This window comes from Ictidomys tridecemlineatus, chromosome 7 (assembly GCF_052094955.1).
Source record: "Ictidomys tridecemlineatus isolate mIctTri1 chromosome 7, mIctTri1.hap1, whole genome shotgun sequence".
Classification (NCBI taxonomy): Eukaryota; Metazoa; Chordata; class Mammalia; order Rodentia; family Sciuridae; genus Ictidomys; species Ictidomys tridecemlineatus.
In genome coordinates, this window is record NC_135483.1 from 197668892 (window position 1) to 197683761 (window position 14870).

The 14870-nt window shown below is 54.2% G+C and overlaps 2 protein-coding genes across 9 annotated transcripts in view; one reads left to right on the top strand and one right to left on the bottom strand.

The window, feature by feature from the left end:
* The window catches only part of Ankmy1 (ankyrin repeat and MYND domain containing 1), a 55669-nt gene extending 47551 nt beyond the window's left edge, over positions 1–8118 (bottom strand). For 4 of the 6 annotated variants that reach the window (XM_078018386.1, XM_078018384.1, XM_078018385.1 and 1 more), the window contains exons 1-4: positions 8000–8118; positions 7594–7745; positions 5448–5637; positions 2641–2784 (exon numbers count right to left, since the gene is read on the bottom strand). In XM_078018386.1, coding sequence (XP_077874512.1) covers positions 2641–2784; positions 5448–5489 — 186 coding nt within the window. In that variant the 5' untranslated portion in view covers positions 5490–5637; positions 7594–7745; positions 8000–8118. The remainder of the gene's footprint in view (positions 1–2640; positions 2785–5447; positions 5638–7593; positions 7746–7999) is intronic. The other 2 variants (XM_078018383.1, XM_040268151.2) reach the window with 2 other exon arrangements.
* Positions 8119–8194: 76 nt separating this feature from the next.
* Positions 8195–13719, top strand: Dusp28 (dual specificity phosphatase 28). 3 transcript variants are annotated; one of them, XM_078018391.1, is made up of 3 exons: positions 8195–8311; positions 10523–12335; positions 12595–13719. In XM_078018391.1, exons 2-3 carry the CDS (start codon positions 11943–11945, stop codon positions 12973–12975), a joined length of 774 nt encoding a protein of 257 aa, XP_077874517.1. In that variant the 5' UTR covers positions 8195–8311; positions 10523–11942; the 3' UTR covers positions 12976–13719. The 3 variants fall into 3 exon arrangements, with proteins under 3 accessions (XP_077874517.1, XP_077874518.1, XP_021575299.2); XM_078018392.1 differs by having other exon boundaries at positions 8226–8373; XM_021719624.3 differs by lacking the exon at positions 8195–8311 and having other exon boundaries at positions 8380–12335.
* The last annotated feature ends 1151 nt before the right edge of the window (positions 13720–14870 follow it).

Below are 14870 nucleotides of genomic sequence, written 5' to 3' on the forward strand. Positions count from 1 at the left end.
TCCAAATCAAAAACCAAGGTTGGAAGTAAAACCATAGAGAAAGACATACCATAGTAAAAATAAACCCCCAAAGCTGATACAGCCTTATTAATATCTAAAAATCAGACTTTGGATCATAAACCAAGTGTTATTACTTTATAATAATAAGATGTTCAACCTACCAGGAAGATACAATGAGTCTAAAGTTCTACCTCATCCGATAACATTGTCTCCAAATATCTAACATACAATGTAGAATTTCGGGAGTAATAAAGAAGCGACAATCATCATGGGAGATTCTGGCTCTATCACAGGCAGAATGAGCCTACAAAAAACCTTGGTGAGTTTATATAAGATTTAGACAACCCCAGAGGGGTACCACCTGCCTTGGATGGCCCACAAACATTGAAAGAGGCAGGATGGGTCCTAGAGCAAGTCTCCCAGGTCCCAGAGAGCTGAAACCACCCAGGCACAGGAGCACCCAGGGACCAGCCCCAGGCACAGGAGCACCCAGGGGACCAGCCCCAGGCACAGGAGCACCCAGGGGACCATCCCCAGGCACAGGAGCACCCAGGGACCAGTCCCAGGCACAGGAGCACCCAGGGGACCATCCCCAGGCACAGGAGCACCCAGGGACCAGTCCCAGGCACAGGAGCACCCAGGGACCAGCCCCAGGCACAGGAGCACACAGGGACCAGCCCCAGGCACAGGAGCACCCAGGGACCAGCCTCAGGCACAGGAGCACCCAGGGGACCAGCCCCAGGCACAGGAGCACACAGGGGACCAGCCCCAGGCACAGGAGCACACAGGGGACCAGCCTGACAGCAGCCCAAGCCCAGACTCTGAACAGGAAGCAATACTCCTGTCAAAGACCCCTTGGGTGGAAGAGAAGTCACCGTAGAAGTCACAATATGTTTTGAACTGAATATAAACACTAACGTGATAGAATCAAAACAGAGCCAACATGTATATTAGATAAAAAACAAAACAGAAAGTCAATGAATTAGAAAAGAATAGCAAATTATCCAGGGGGTATAATAAAGAAACTGGCAATGAAACAGAACTAAATGCAGAGAAGATCCATTGAGACAGAAGCTGATTTTCTGGGGAGAAGAAGAAGAACACTGGAGACCCCCAGCGGGACTGGCCAAGGAAAAGGCAGGCACTGCGTGCGGCCAGTGTGCCGCTCAGCCCCCGCCCCGTGAGTCACTCCATCACTGGAGCTGCTGAGAAGGAAGCAGCCAGGCAACACGGAGGGCCAGGGTGCCCCCACTGGAGCCCCACAGAGCCGGTGGGGACATGGGCTGCAGAGTGGGGGTTCGCTGGAACTCGCAGAGCGTTCACCAGCCACATGACACACACAAGCCCAGGCCCAGGTGAAGTGAAAACCTGCTTTTTTTAAAACTTTGTTTTGGGCTGTAGATAGACACAATACCTTTACTTTATCCATTTACTTTTTCGTGGTGCTGCGGATTGAACCCAGTGTCTCACGGATGGTAGACAAGCGCTCTGCCACTGAGCCCCAGCCCCAGCCCCAGCCTAGGTTTAATGTGGGCTTGTTCACACAAATACATATGCTCACAGCCACTCTTACTCTCAAGATGTTTTTTAGTTGTCGATGGACAGCATTTCTTTTTTCATTTGTTTATGTTTATGCGGTGCTAAGGATCGAACCCAGGGCCACACCCATGCTAGGCAAGCGCTCTGCACGGAGCCCAGCCCCAGCCCAGTGCAGCTTTATCCTAATCCCTTCAAACAGGAAACAACCTCGGTGTCTTAGGAGTTGAGCTGTGGTGGCTTCATAGCAGGGAAAACTGTTTGGATGTGAAAAGGAACAGACTGAGAAGAGGCCCAGGAGGCGGAATCTCAGAGGACGGGGACCCCTAGGCCCACGGCAGGTTCTACACCCGGCACCCTCGCTTGCAAAGGGCAAGTGTGGTCCAGGAGGCGGGCAGGGGAGACAGGCCTTCCCCATCCTTCTCTGGGCAGTGGTTACATGCCTCATGCTTGTCCAAAGGCTCAGAACTCTATATTAAAAAAAAATTATCCAAAATTATACTGCAATAAAATTAAAGGGGAGATGGGGGCCTGTGTGTTTGGAAAAAAGGCAAGTTTCAAATAATATGCAGAGAATGATCCAGTTTATATACTGAAAGTTAAATGCAGAGTTTTTTTCATTAATCTATGGGATGTATGACTTGCTAATATCCTTCTGAGAAATGAAACAAGGTTTTCATCTGCTACTTATATCCTGACTGTTAGTATCACTACAGTCATTAAGAAGGATGCTTATATGTAAATAAACTTCCTCAAGACCTAAATATCTTCTGGGGAAGGGGGGTACTGGGATTGAACTCAGGGGCACTTGGCCACTGAGCCACATCCTCAGCCCCATTTTGCATTTTCTTTAGAGACAGGGTCTCACTGAGTTGCTTAGCGCCTCGCTTTTTGCTGAGGCTGGCTTTGAACTCATGATCCTCCTGTCCCAGCCTCACGAGCCACTGGGATTATAAGTGTGCGCCACTGTGCCGGCCAAGACTTAGATACCTTTTTATCCAGTAGCCTAGATACACAGCACACCCAGGGCTCACCTGAAGGCAGGGCCCTGCTCCTCACCTCCACCCACGCAGGCCCACCCCTGCTGGCAGCCACGCCCCTTACCTGGAAAAGTTTGGTCTTCGTGTACATGGTGCCATAGCCTTCTCGGTGGCTGAGGTAAAACATGCCCGTGAAACTGGAGCCGTCAGGCCACATGTAGGTGCCCAAGCCGTGGCAGTGATCCCGGTAAAACTGCCCGTGGTAGGACTGTCAAGTGGAGAGCTCAGTAGGCCTAGTGCCTGGGAACCACGGTCCCAGGCACCCAGGCCATGACAGGGACCTCTGTGCTGCGAGTGGGGCTGCAGGGCTGCACTAGCCACCGCCCCCTTTGAAGTCCAGGTGGCCAACGTGAACCTGAGCGTGGTCACCCCAAGCACCCGGGGGCCTGGCAGTGAGGTCCCTGGTGACCGTGCCCCTCTCCTGCCTTCGACTCGGGTGGGGAGTTTGGGGGTTTCAGAGCTGGAGATGGGGCATCAGGAAGGGTGGACTACCTGTCCTGGGGTACTGACAGGTCAGGACCCCCTCCCCACCCCACAGGGCCCCCTATAAGGTCACAGGTGGATGGTGGGGAGGTGGGACTTCTTAGGACTTGGATGGGGGGCTGGGCGTGGGCTCCCCCACAGCTCGGGAACCCCAGTGGGTGTGCTCAGCGCCACTCCTGACGCCACACCCAGCCCCGGGCATTCCAGCAGCTAGACCTGACAGGCAGCCAGTCGCGGTGCCCCACAGGAGGCCATGATGATGCCCTTTCTGCAGACGTGAGCCCCCATGTGACCCTGGCCCCACGCAAGGACTCCTCACCCCAGCTTCAGCCTGGACTGGTTTGGTCACACAACCTGACTCTAAGGCACACCTGCATTCAGCTAGGGACTTCTTTTAGGGACATGTGCAGCCACCTTTAGAGACTGACCAGACAGTAGAAGGCCAGTCTTGGCCCCCCATATGAAGAAGGAAGATCGAGGGCCTGCCTGATTGGATGATGAGCTCCTGGATCCAGCCCAGCCTGAGGCTACTTTACCCTTGAACTTTTGTAACAAGAACCAAGAAAGACCTTTTTTAATTCCACTGGATTAAATTTGGATTCCATTAGTGACAGAGTTTGGCCCATGAAGGACATTCGGGGAGTAGGGAGGCAGTCGGGATGGAGTCTCCATTCTGCCAATGCTCACTTGATGTGTAGGATGTTGGAGTAGATTATCTGAGTCCAACCTTTCACCAACAAAAGCCAAGTGCAAATCATTTAAAAGGAACCGTCAGGGGAACTCTCAGCTCTGGGGCCTCACACTTCCACACCCGAGAATCGGCTGCGTCCTCCTCAGAACTCGGGTCATCTCTTGGTCCTCAGAATGGACCAGGCTACACCCGGGTCTCAGAGACAGTCAATGTGCTCGGGTCCTCCAGGGTGCTCTTGTCCTCTCCTTCTCTGGTTTAAGAGCTGCTGCAGCTGGACGCACCCAATGGCCCCAGCCCCAGGGTAGAAAAGCTGACCCCCACCTAAATACACCGGCCATGTTCTCCCATCCCTGGGGGAAACCTGGGCTGGAAGGATCGAACCGGGGACTGTGGACAAGGAACCAGGCCTTGCAGCCACCGTGCGAGTAAAACAAGTCGAGGCCTGAGGACGGCTGTGTCTGGGCTCGGCACCCGCCAGGGCCCTGAGGAGGCTGGGGTCTCCCTGAGCTGGGGGCACACTCCAGGTGGACAGGCACTGGTCTCGGGTGCTCCATGCACAGTCCCGCTCTGCGGTCTTGGAGGACTCCTGGCCCTCCACCTGGCCATTCTTCAGACTCTGTTGGGAGATGGCTGATCTTTCCCTGTGGCCGCTCTCCTCTGGACAAGTGTGTCCCTCCCATGGCTTGACCACCCTCCCTGTGACACCCGTACTCTGAACTGCCCTGGTTGAAAAGAACAGGTGGCCGCCACTGTGTCTGCTGTGGTCCCATGCAAGACCGCACGTGCCAGGAGAGCATTCACCAGCCTGAAGCTAGCCAGCAGGACCCCAGGACTTTGGAACTGGGCTGAGAGAGTCCTGTTTCACCTGCTGTTTCTTTAGCTGGGGAGCCAGGGCAAACATTAAGGCCTGGCCCAGGTGTCCCCAGCCTTGGGCCAAAAAGTCAGAGAAACCAGGTGTCCAGAGGCAGACTCACACAAGGAACAGATGGGTGGAGCCGTGAATCAGTGATCCCCCATGAGGCCTTCCCAGAGGGCTCCAGCACTCGGGACCACCCTGCCCCCTTTCACAACCCACCCCCCCACACACAGCCCTGCATCGCCTCCTGATGAGGTCTCAGCTGAACTGCACCATGGCTAGGCACCGCCAGGGCAGACTCCTCCACCTGGGCATCTTCAAGACCCTCCATCCCACAGGTCTGAGCCCCCAGAACTCAGCACATGCCCCAGAAGTGCTGCCCACGTAGCTACTGTTCCCAGCCAGGAGCACCAGGAGACACAAAGGGTTCTGGGCTCCTGGTCTCAGCCCTTGAAGTCCTGGGTATGGCCTAGCTCAGAGTGCAAGAATGTGCCTCATTCTGTCTCTAAGAATGTGCTCCCCATCTGTTTCATCTTGAATAAGGTGATTCCACCAGTATAAGCCTACAAGTTGCTGCAGTAATTCACAATTCTAAAACATCTGCCCAGAATAAGAATTTGTCTTCTTACATCAGTTTCCCCGACTTCCCCCCACGCACCCCAGGAAACCATGCACTGTGGGGAGTCTGGAGGGACTTTCCTCTGGGCATCCTCCCTAGGAAGGTGTCAGCCGAAATCCTTCCTGAGGAGGTGTCCAAAGACTCCCACCACCTGGTTCTTGGGAGAGAGGCCCAGCCCCTAGCCCCTGTGGGAGGTGGTGGGAGCACAGCTCAGGCACTTACTTCACCCGTGGGCCAAGAGAATTCACCATATCCAAGCTTCATGTGGAGCCCAAACTCCCCTCGGTAGACACAGCCATCCTGCCACTCCTGCACCCCTTGGACAAGCTGGATGTAGGTCCCCTTCAGGCTCTGCTCCTTCAGGGGGCCCTCAGACTCCTCACCTTCGTCTCTGGGGGGCACTGTCCCATCCCTAGGAAGAGAGCAAAGGGAGGCAGTCACAACAGGCTGAAACACCTGCCCAGCGCCTGCCGGGACGGGCTACTACAACAGCAGGTACTCCACCTCCAGATGCACCACTGGGGGCAGAGCGTCTGCATGCGGACTCTGAGGTGCACAGGGGTGTGCACAAGGTGCATTTTATTCCTTCCTGCTCTTGCTATCGAAAGGTACACATCATGATTTAGACATGGATACCCAACACACACACCCCTCTGCCGCCCTCCAACTCCCTGGGGAATGCTGTAAGCTGGTATCTGGGCTACAGACCTGTCCCAATGTCTGGCTTATGCCTCTGGGCCTGGGAACCTTCAGGTCCTGACCCCCCACCAGCCAGCCCTGGAACGCCAATTGTGGCCCACAGAGGCCAAGAACATTACCCGCCGCCAAGAGATCCTGCTGCTGAGAACACTTGTTAACTATAGAGGACAGACGCCCAAGACAGCAAGGAGAGTGGCCGGGGCATGGGTGGGGTTTGCTTTCTCTCTTGCTCACCTGCTATTTCAGGTTGAGTTGAGTTGTGTCCACCCTCAAAATTTTAATGTTGGAGTCCCAAACCCAGCACCTCAGATGTGACCTTATTCGGAGATAGGGTCTTCACAGAGTTAATCCTTTAAATGAGGTCATTAGATGAGCCCTACTCCATGAGAAGGGGGAAGCCTGGACATGGTGAAGATGACGGGACTGGGTGGAGGGAGGAGATGATCATCTACCAGCCAATGATAGAGAAGGAGCCAATCCTACTGGCTCCTTGACCTTGGCCTTCCCCCCCCAGAGCTGGTCTGTGTGGTGCTTGTTACAGCAGCCCTGGCAAACTAACACACCTGTTTTTTCTCATTCTTCTATACTCTACACGGGATAGGTACTGCTTGTTTAATAAAAGTTAACCATAATGGGGAAAGATAATCTATGGTAGGAATAGGAGAAATAGAAATTTCACTCTATTTTTTCCTGAGAAAAATGGAAATAATTTTGAGGTCAATCAAGACAATCGTAACACAAGCAGTCAGCTGTAAAACCCACCATAGGGTCATTGGAAATGGCCACCTGTGTCTGGCACCTCCCACTGGTTGGCCTATATGGGCTCCTCACCCTTCCTGATTGTCTGTCTCCTCCTCTGTAAGATGGAAACTCTGTTAGTCCTGCTGAGGTAGCTATAACAAACCACCACAGATTGGGGACAGATGAGGTCAGGTCTTAAATAATGACAGTTATTTCTCACAGGTTTAAAGTGTGGAAGTCGGAGGTCATGAAGCTAGTGGACTTGGTTCCTGGTGAGCGCTCTCTTCCTGGCTGACAGATGACACCTTCTCAAAGTGACTTCAGTGGCAGAGAGAGGGTGAGTAGCGAGTGCTCTGGCTGTTTTCCTCTTGTTATAAGGCACAGATCCCGTCATAGTGCCCCACCCTCCTGTCCTCACCTCAACCCACTCATCTCCCAAGGTCCACCCCTGAAGACCATCACACTGGGGTGGAGCTTCAACTTGAGGATGCTGGGGTCCAGAGGCCTTGGATCCACACAAACACAGGTATGATAGGGTCAGTTGCAGGTAGATTTCATGAGATGCTACAGATAAGGCTCTGGGGCAGTCCTTGACCCAAAGTAGCCCTTACTGTTAACAACACAGCAGTAAGGGAGCTGTGTCAACTTGGGGAACAGTTCCTTCCATGTACTAGGAAGTGAAATGGACCGGCAGGCAGTGTTGCAGGCTAAAAGGGAGCAGCGAGTTGGGGCATAGGATTCCAGTCACCCATAACATATGACATTTCCCTCAGTGCTTGTTAATACAATTTTGAGGCTTTTCTCTCTTTACAGAGACCAGTTTTTGTAAAATATTTAGTGATTTTTAAGTCTGTCCCCAACTGTGAAACCTGGCTAATTCTGGCCCCTGGGTCATGGTCTGACCTCCCTGCCCGAGGGTCCCCTGCACCTTTCGGTGAAGAAGGCGTAACTGTCCAGTCCCTTGGCAGCAGGGGACTGGCCGCCCTGCTCCTCCAGTGCGCCTCTGGAGCTGTAAGCCTTTGAGGCTGCGTAGTCCAGGGGGACCTAGAAGCCACCACCTTCCGTGTCTGTTCTCCGAACCTGGAAGCAGACCCAGGGACCACAATCCGCCCTCAGGATGCTGCGGATACCGGGGGCGCCCACCGCACCCACAGCCCCCGCCGGGGTCGAGCCATCACGCTCCTCCCGGAGCCGCGCCTCGCTCGCGGATCAGTGGTCCCTGCAGCTGGCCCTCAAAGGTCGGAGCCACCGGGAAAAGTCTGCCCGCGCCCAGGGACGCCACCATCCCTTCCAACACCAGCCCCGCGCCACCGCCCTGGCCCTTGGAGCCGCACCCGAGCTCGGAGAACTAGCACCAGCGGGCACCGAGGCCACCAGCAGGACGCCCACGCAGTGGAGTCCAGGCTAGCGGAAAGCGTCACGTTCCCCTGGAGACGGCCCCGCCCCGTGCCACGCCACTCTCCACCTCCACCAATCCCCGCAAGGTGCTGCGCTCCCTCCTCTCCAGGTCCGCCCTCCAGCCCCGCCCACCAATCCCCGCTGGAGACGGCACCCTCCGTCCCGCCTCTACAGTTCGTGCGGTAGCTGCACCAGCCTGCTGACTTTCAAGTGTCCCCAGGAACACCGCGGTTCAGAGTCTAGGCCAGGTACTGCCAATACCTGCGAGGGGGAGAACGCGGAAGGGAGACCGGGGAAGCAGAGAACCAAGGTACTCTAGGACTCGACCAAGGCTTGATCAAGCCCCGCCTGATTGCAAAGCGGGGCTTTGGGAAATAGGTGTGCAGAGGGCACAGCGGGAGCTGCAACCTGGTGCAGGGCAAGGCCTGGGGAAGATCTTAGGGACCTGGGACTCTGGAGCAGGGCTTCAGAGGGTGCGCAGGAGTGTACGTCCACAGGCGCGTTACAGGAGCTGGATTGGGTCGTGGAGAGGCGCCGGCGGTGGGAAGGCGTCCTGCAACAAGGAGCGGCCCTCTGAGGCAAGGATGGGGTGGTTGCCAGAACCAGAGGGAAGAAGCCCACGCCCCCCGGCCTCCCCAAAGGCAAGCTTTCTGGGCATCAAAGCAGCGGAGCCAGGACTCTGCCATCTTAGGGTCCCTTCCTGCATGCTCTAGTTTCTCCCAGTTCCTGTCTATTCCCTGGACATCTTTAGCCCTTCGGTACCCACCTTGGTTCCTGGATCCTCTAGTTTTGACCGTTCAACCCCTGGCATCTCCCGGTGCCCCCCTCCCTCCAGCTGCATCGTGGGAGCTGAGCATAGGCAAACTGAGTTGTTTAAGATCCATTTGTTATTGAGAGACGTAAAACAGTCAAGGACAGGGATAGCTCAGTGATAGTGTGCTTGCCAAGCTTGCTCAAGGCTCTGGGTCCAAATCCCAGCACAGAAAGGAAGGAAGGAAAACAGTCAACTAAAACTTCAAATCACCCTACAAATCTGAAGCCAAACCATCTGTTGTGGATTGAATAGTGTCCCCCAAAAGATAAGGTGAAATCCTACCCCCTCCATTCCTGGGAATGCAGCCTTTTCTTGGAGGTAGTTTTTGCAGACATGATCAAATAAGGATGAGGCTATTTAGGTGGGTCTTAAACCAATGTCCAGTGTCCCTATGAGATGCAGACACAGACACAATGGGAGGACATTTCTGTTGTGAGACAACCATCTGGTGTGGCCACAGCAGCTCTAGGAATTGAATACACTACTCAATAGGAGGAAAAAAGTGTGCAGGGAAAAAAAAAAAAACTTTGTGGCAAACTTTCTAGCCTGACAATTTGGTCAGATTAGAAAGAATTTGACAATTTGGTCAGATTAGAAAGGATTCTGAAAACTACAATGTGGCAAAAAAAGAAAAGGTGTTCTGGAAACTTCTACACAATGAGGATAATTCAAGATGAAATGCTGAGATTTTGCTTATATTCATAAAGTATATGCACCAATGCCTTTTAAAACTAGGCATATCAAGATTGAAGAACTCTATTTCCACAAATCGATACAAATATCACTACAAATATGTTCAAAAGGAATGTTTTCATAATATTAATATACTGAAAATATTTAGGAATATTAAAGTTTGTGGTAAATTGGCAAGCCTAGCAAATTTAGCAGACTAATAACTTATGAAATGAATCCTGTGAATCACCGTGACTTGCTAAGTGGGAACAAATCTCCAGGAATGTCACCACAGAAGGCATTTTCCAGCTGTACCTCAGCAGCTGGGAGGGGGCTCCAGAGCCAGATCTCGAGTGACTTAGACTACAGCATGGCAATGGAGGTGGTGGCACTTGGGACAATTTGGGGACCAGTCTGTTAGTTCAGTGGGGTACAGGAATGAAGTCTGACAGAGGAGACTTTAGAACAGAAAACCCACCTCAAACACCCTCCAGTAAGGAGCTGAGGGGCTTTCAGGTTTGGTTGGATGCTGTGATCCAATTTTCCCCATTTCCTTTGCTTTCACCTAAAGCTGGCTTCCCCTTTTGGCCTTAAGGAGAGAACAGAGGTGCCTTCCCAATTCCTCCCTCCTATTGGCCCATATCAGAGACCAGACCTAATCCTGCAGCAGTGAAGAGTGTGGCCTTCATTGATTTGCAGGAGCAATGAGAACCTCTCCTGGAGCTGGTAGACAGGGAATCTCCACCTCATTGGATGAATCCCATGAACTCTAGGGGGATACCATTCCCTCCTCATCCCAGGAAAGCAGGCCCCTTCCTTGGGATGGAGAAGAGGGAAATGGATGCTGGTAAGGCCTCCAGGGAATGAGACTGCAGCCAGTGAAGACTGGCTTCAAGATATTTGAGTATTTAGCTCAAAAGGGACCCAGGTTGCCATAACGATCTGACCAGTTATCCACAATTGGTACCTGCAGGAGAGAATGCAGACCACCAGAAGACTGTACAGACACATTTTGTGTGATATATGTAAGACTAGGTTGGGGGAAGGATGAAGAATGATTTCTGGCAGAATGATTTCAAATCTTAAGCAAAGCACAGAGAGGAAGAGGAACTGTTTTTACTATTATTACAATAAAATTGAAACTACAATCAACTAAATGTCTGTGAGGCTATGAGTTGCTCTTCGCTGTGACTGTTCCCTGAGAAATACTAAATATCAGAAAAATCGACTCAAGAGATCTTCCTTTCTTGTTTTTTCCATACTGAGGATTAAACCCAGCAGGAATGCTAACCACTGAGCAACATCAACAGTTCTTTTTGAGACAGTGTTTCACTAAGTTGCTGAGGTTGGCTTTGAATTTGCAATGCTCCTGTCTGGCCTCCCGAATTGCTGGGATTACAATCATGTGCCACAACGCTGGGATGAAGAAATCCTAAAAGACTCTAAATAAACTTAAAAAGTCACAGGGCTGGGCTGGGGATGTGGCTTAAGTGGTAGCGCGCTCGCCTGGCATGCGTGCGGCCCGGGTTCGATCCTCAGCACCACATACAAACGAAGATGTTGTGTCCGCCGAGAACTAAGAAAAAATAAATAAAATGTTAAAATTAAAAAAAAAAAAAAAGTCACAGGGCTAACGCCTAAAGTTATTAAGAAAAACAGAAATAATCCCGTCCTATGAAGAAATGACAAAAAGCTAATGGTAAATAGTTTTACTTTATATGAACGATGTTTTGCAATAAAAAGGAAAATAAACTCAAAGATGACAAAGGACAATTTATTAGGAAATAGATAAAGGTATAACTCTGCAACAATAACAAAAACCCACAGGAGGACATCATTACCGTAGAAACATGTATGATTGCATGAAGGTAACCCTACTTCGTGTACAACCAGTGAAGTGAAAAAATGTGCTCCATTTGTATACAACGAATCAAAGAGCATTCTGCTGTCATGTATACCTGATGAGAATTGAAAAAAAAAAACCCACAGGAAACCAAGTGGCCTTCTGTCAGTAGCCCATAGGACAACCATGAGGTCCTTATGAAAGCCAGAAGGACGCCGGTCAGTGTTGGATTAGCTGCTACTCGATCCAGTCCATGTCCACGTCTACCAACCAGCCTTCCAGCACAGGGCCGCATGGCTCAAGCTAGTAGGGAACACTGTGGGGTCCTGAGACGCCTGCCTTCCGCCAATCAGAAAGCGGGCGCAAGGCCCCACCCACGCCACGGCCAATCGGAGTCAATGCCAGGCCACGCCCAAGCCACGGCCAATCAGAGGGCCAATGCTAGGTCCCGCCCTAGCCACCCGCAGCTGACCCTAACCTTAACCCCGCCCGGCGGGCCCAGGCGCGGGCCGGACTTCGGCCCTAAGTAGACCTCGGGGTGGTCACCGCGATGGGCCCGGAAAGAGCTGCCCACAGCAGGTCCCCCGAGGTCGCGCCGCCGACGTTCACGCTCGTCGCCCCCGCGCTCTTCCTCGGAAACGCGCGCGCCGCGGGCGCCACGGAACTGCTGCAGCGCTCGGGTATCACGTTGTGTGTCAACGTCTCCCGCCTGCAGCCCGGCCCAAGCGCGCCCGGAGTGGCCGAGCTGCGGGTGCCCGTTTTCGACGACCCGCACGAGGACCTGCTGGTGCACCTGGAGCCCACCTGTGCCGCCATGGAGGCCGCGGTGCGCGCCGGTGGCGCCTGCCTGGTCTACTGCAAGAACGGTCGCAGCCGCTCAGCCGCGGTCTGCACTGCCTACCTCATGCGGTACCGCGGCCTCTCCCTGGAACGGGCCTTTCAGGTTGGGCTTCCGGGGCGGGGCCCGCTTCGAGGGTGCGTCTTCCGGTAGGGGGCGGGGCCCACCCAGAGAAGGCCCTCTGGCTTGACTGGGCGGGGCCTCTCCGGCCGGGGCGGGGTCCACTCGGGGGCGGGCCTTGTAGCTGGGCGGGGCCTGCTCTCAGGGGCGGGCCTTCCGCGCGGCTGGTCTCGCCTGGCGTGGCCCGGGTCGGAGTTCTGCGAAACCCGCGCGGGCTGACGTTCGGTTCCTCTTTTGTTCGCAGACTGTCAAGATCGCCCGCCCGGTAGCCGAACCCAATCCGGGTTTCTGGTGTCAGCTCGAGAAGTACGAGCAGATCATCCAGGCCCAGGCCCGTCAGGCCCACGAGGTCCACCAGCCCCACCAGCCCCGCCAGGCCCACGAGGTCCACCAGCCCCACCAGGCCCGCGAGGCCCACCAGGCCCGCCAGGCCCACGAGGTCCACCAGGCCCACCAGGCCCACCAGCCCCACCAGGCCTGCGAGGCCCACCAGGCCCGCGAGGCCCACCAGCCCCGCCAGCCCCCCAGGCCTGGGAGCCCGCTGACCCCGGAAGGGCGCGACATGGACCCCAGCCAGCCGCGCGGTAGCCTTCCCCTGAAGCCCGGCGGGAAGGGCGTTTGCTAACGAGAGGCGGGACGTGCCCTGGTCCCCTAAGCCGCGTCTTCCTGAAGTGCAGTTCAAAGCAGGGGACTGGGAAGCCGCTGCCAAGACCATCTCTTCCTCTCACCCTTGGTCAGCTTCGTTTGTTCGTAGGTTTTGGTCAAATCTAAACCAGAGGTGGGGACGGGGACCGGGTCCCAGCTGCCAGAACTCTTCCTGCCCTTTCCCAGCGCTGAGCGCGGGACCCACAGCTGAGGGCATGCGCTGCTCAGGCCTGCTGGAGCCTCAGTGCTAGGGAGGCTGGACCTGCCGGAGCCTCAGTGCTTAGGGAGGCTGGACCTGCTGGAGCCTCAGTGCTTAGGGAGGCTGGACCTGCCGCAGCCTCAGTGCTTAGGGAGGCTGGACCTGCCGGAGCCTCAGTGCTTAGGGAGGCTGGGCTTGCTGGAGCCTCAGTGCTTAGGGAGGCTGGACCTGCTGGAGCCTCAGTGCTTAGGGAGGCTGGATAAGCCTCCTCCGCCTGTCAAGGTGGCTCCTGACCCAGCAGCAGGCAGCCCTCTGCGGCCTCCTTGTGGAGGATGGACTCCCTAGTTCAGATAGGCCATCTGATGTTCTTTGGCCTTTAAACTCCTAGGAAATTAGTCACAGTCCACACTCCTTAAATAAGATAGTGGGGAAGGAGAACAGCACTCGGTGATTCCATGAATTACAGATACTGCAGTCTTTGGCTAATATGTATAAAGCAAAGAGTAAAGTGCTGTAGTTGGTGTTTGTGTGCCTCTCCATTCCTTCACTGTTCTACCCTCGTCCAGAGCCTCAGCTCCTCCTGGCTCTGCTCTTCCCTTGGGGCGCAGTGGCCTCCACACCTGCATCACACAGCCTGGGCACTGGAGATCTTCCTCCTGCCTCATGATCAGCACAAAGCTGCACCACTCCCTGAAGGTCAGAATCAGTCCCCGCCCTGCAGAGCAGCCCTGGGTTTGCCTCTGAGGAGTCCAAATAGCTGGATGGTGTCAACCTCCTGCAAAGAGGACACTTGTCTATAGCTTTCCACCCACGGAATGAAGCTGAAGGACAGGAAGCAGTTTCACAATAATTTGTGAAAATTATTGTGGTAGTACTGAGGGACCCACCCCTCCTTGCCCCTGTACACATGGACCTAGATTTCTGGCTGTGTAGGGTGCCACCCAACCCTGCTCATTGTTACTTGTCAGCAATGACCATCCCTGTGTCCAAGCTTGCGTCCCCTGGTCTCATAGCCATTCCACCCTCCCATCAACCCTGTGGTTGCTACTGACCTGTCTCCATTTGGCTGGCTCAGCTGCAGTGCTTGCTGGGAAGGGGAACCTGGCCCGGGGTTTTACCTAGTGTGCCTGGATGATCCTTGCACATGACACCTTTAGTGAGGCCTCCAGCACCCTTTCATAAGGGCTAGACACACCCCCTGACCTGCTCTAGGTGACAAGGGTAGAAGAGCCACAGGCTCAGGCAAGGCTGAATATTTATAGGTCACTTCAGACATTATCCCAACAGTTCCATTTGCAGAGCTATCCAGCTGCTACTCCTATCAGACTCCCAGCACCTGTCCCAAGGATATAAGGCCCTTCTGAATGAATACTGCTTCCTTCTGGAGGCCTTTGCTGTCCTGCCAGCGCTGGAGCCTTGCCCATCTTGGTACCCACCTCCTAGTGAGACCAGGGACCCACTTGGTCCCCTGGGTGCCCACCCAGGTTGAGAGGGGGCAGAACATCTGTGCATTAGAATGCCTGGGTGCATGCTTGTCAGAGCTGCTTCACTGACCCTGATCACCAAAAGGCTGGAGTTCCTCTGGGAGAAACCAGAGGCAGTCCTGATTTCAGGTTTCTCTTGAGTCAGGATGAAGCCACAGGGGAACTAGGGTGCAAGGCTGAGTCCAGCAGCCA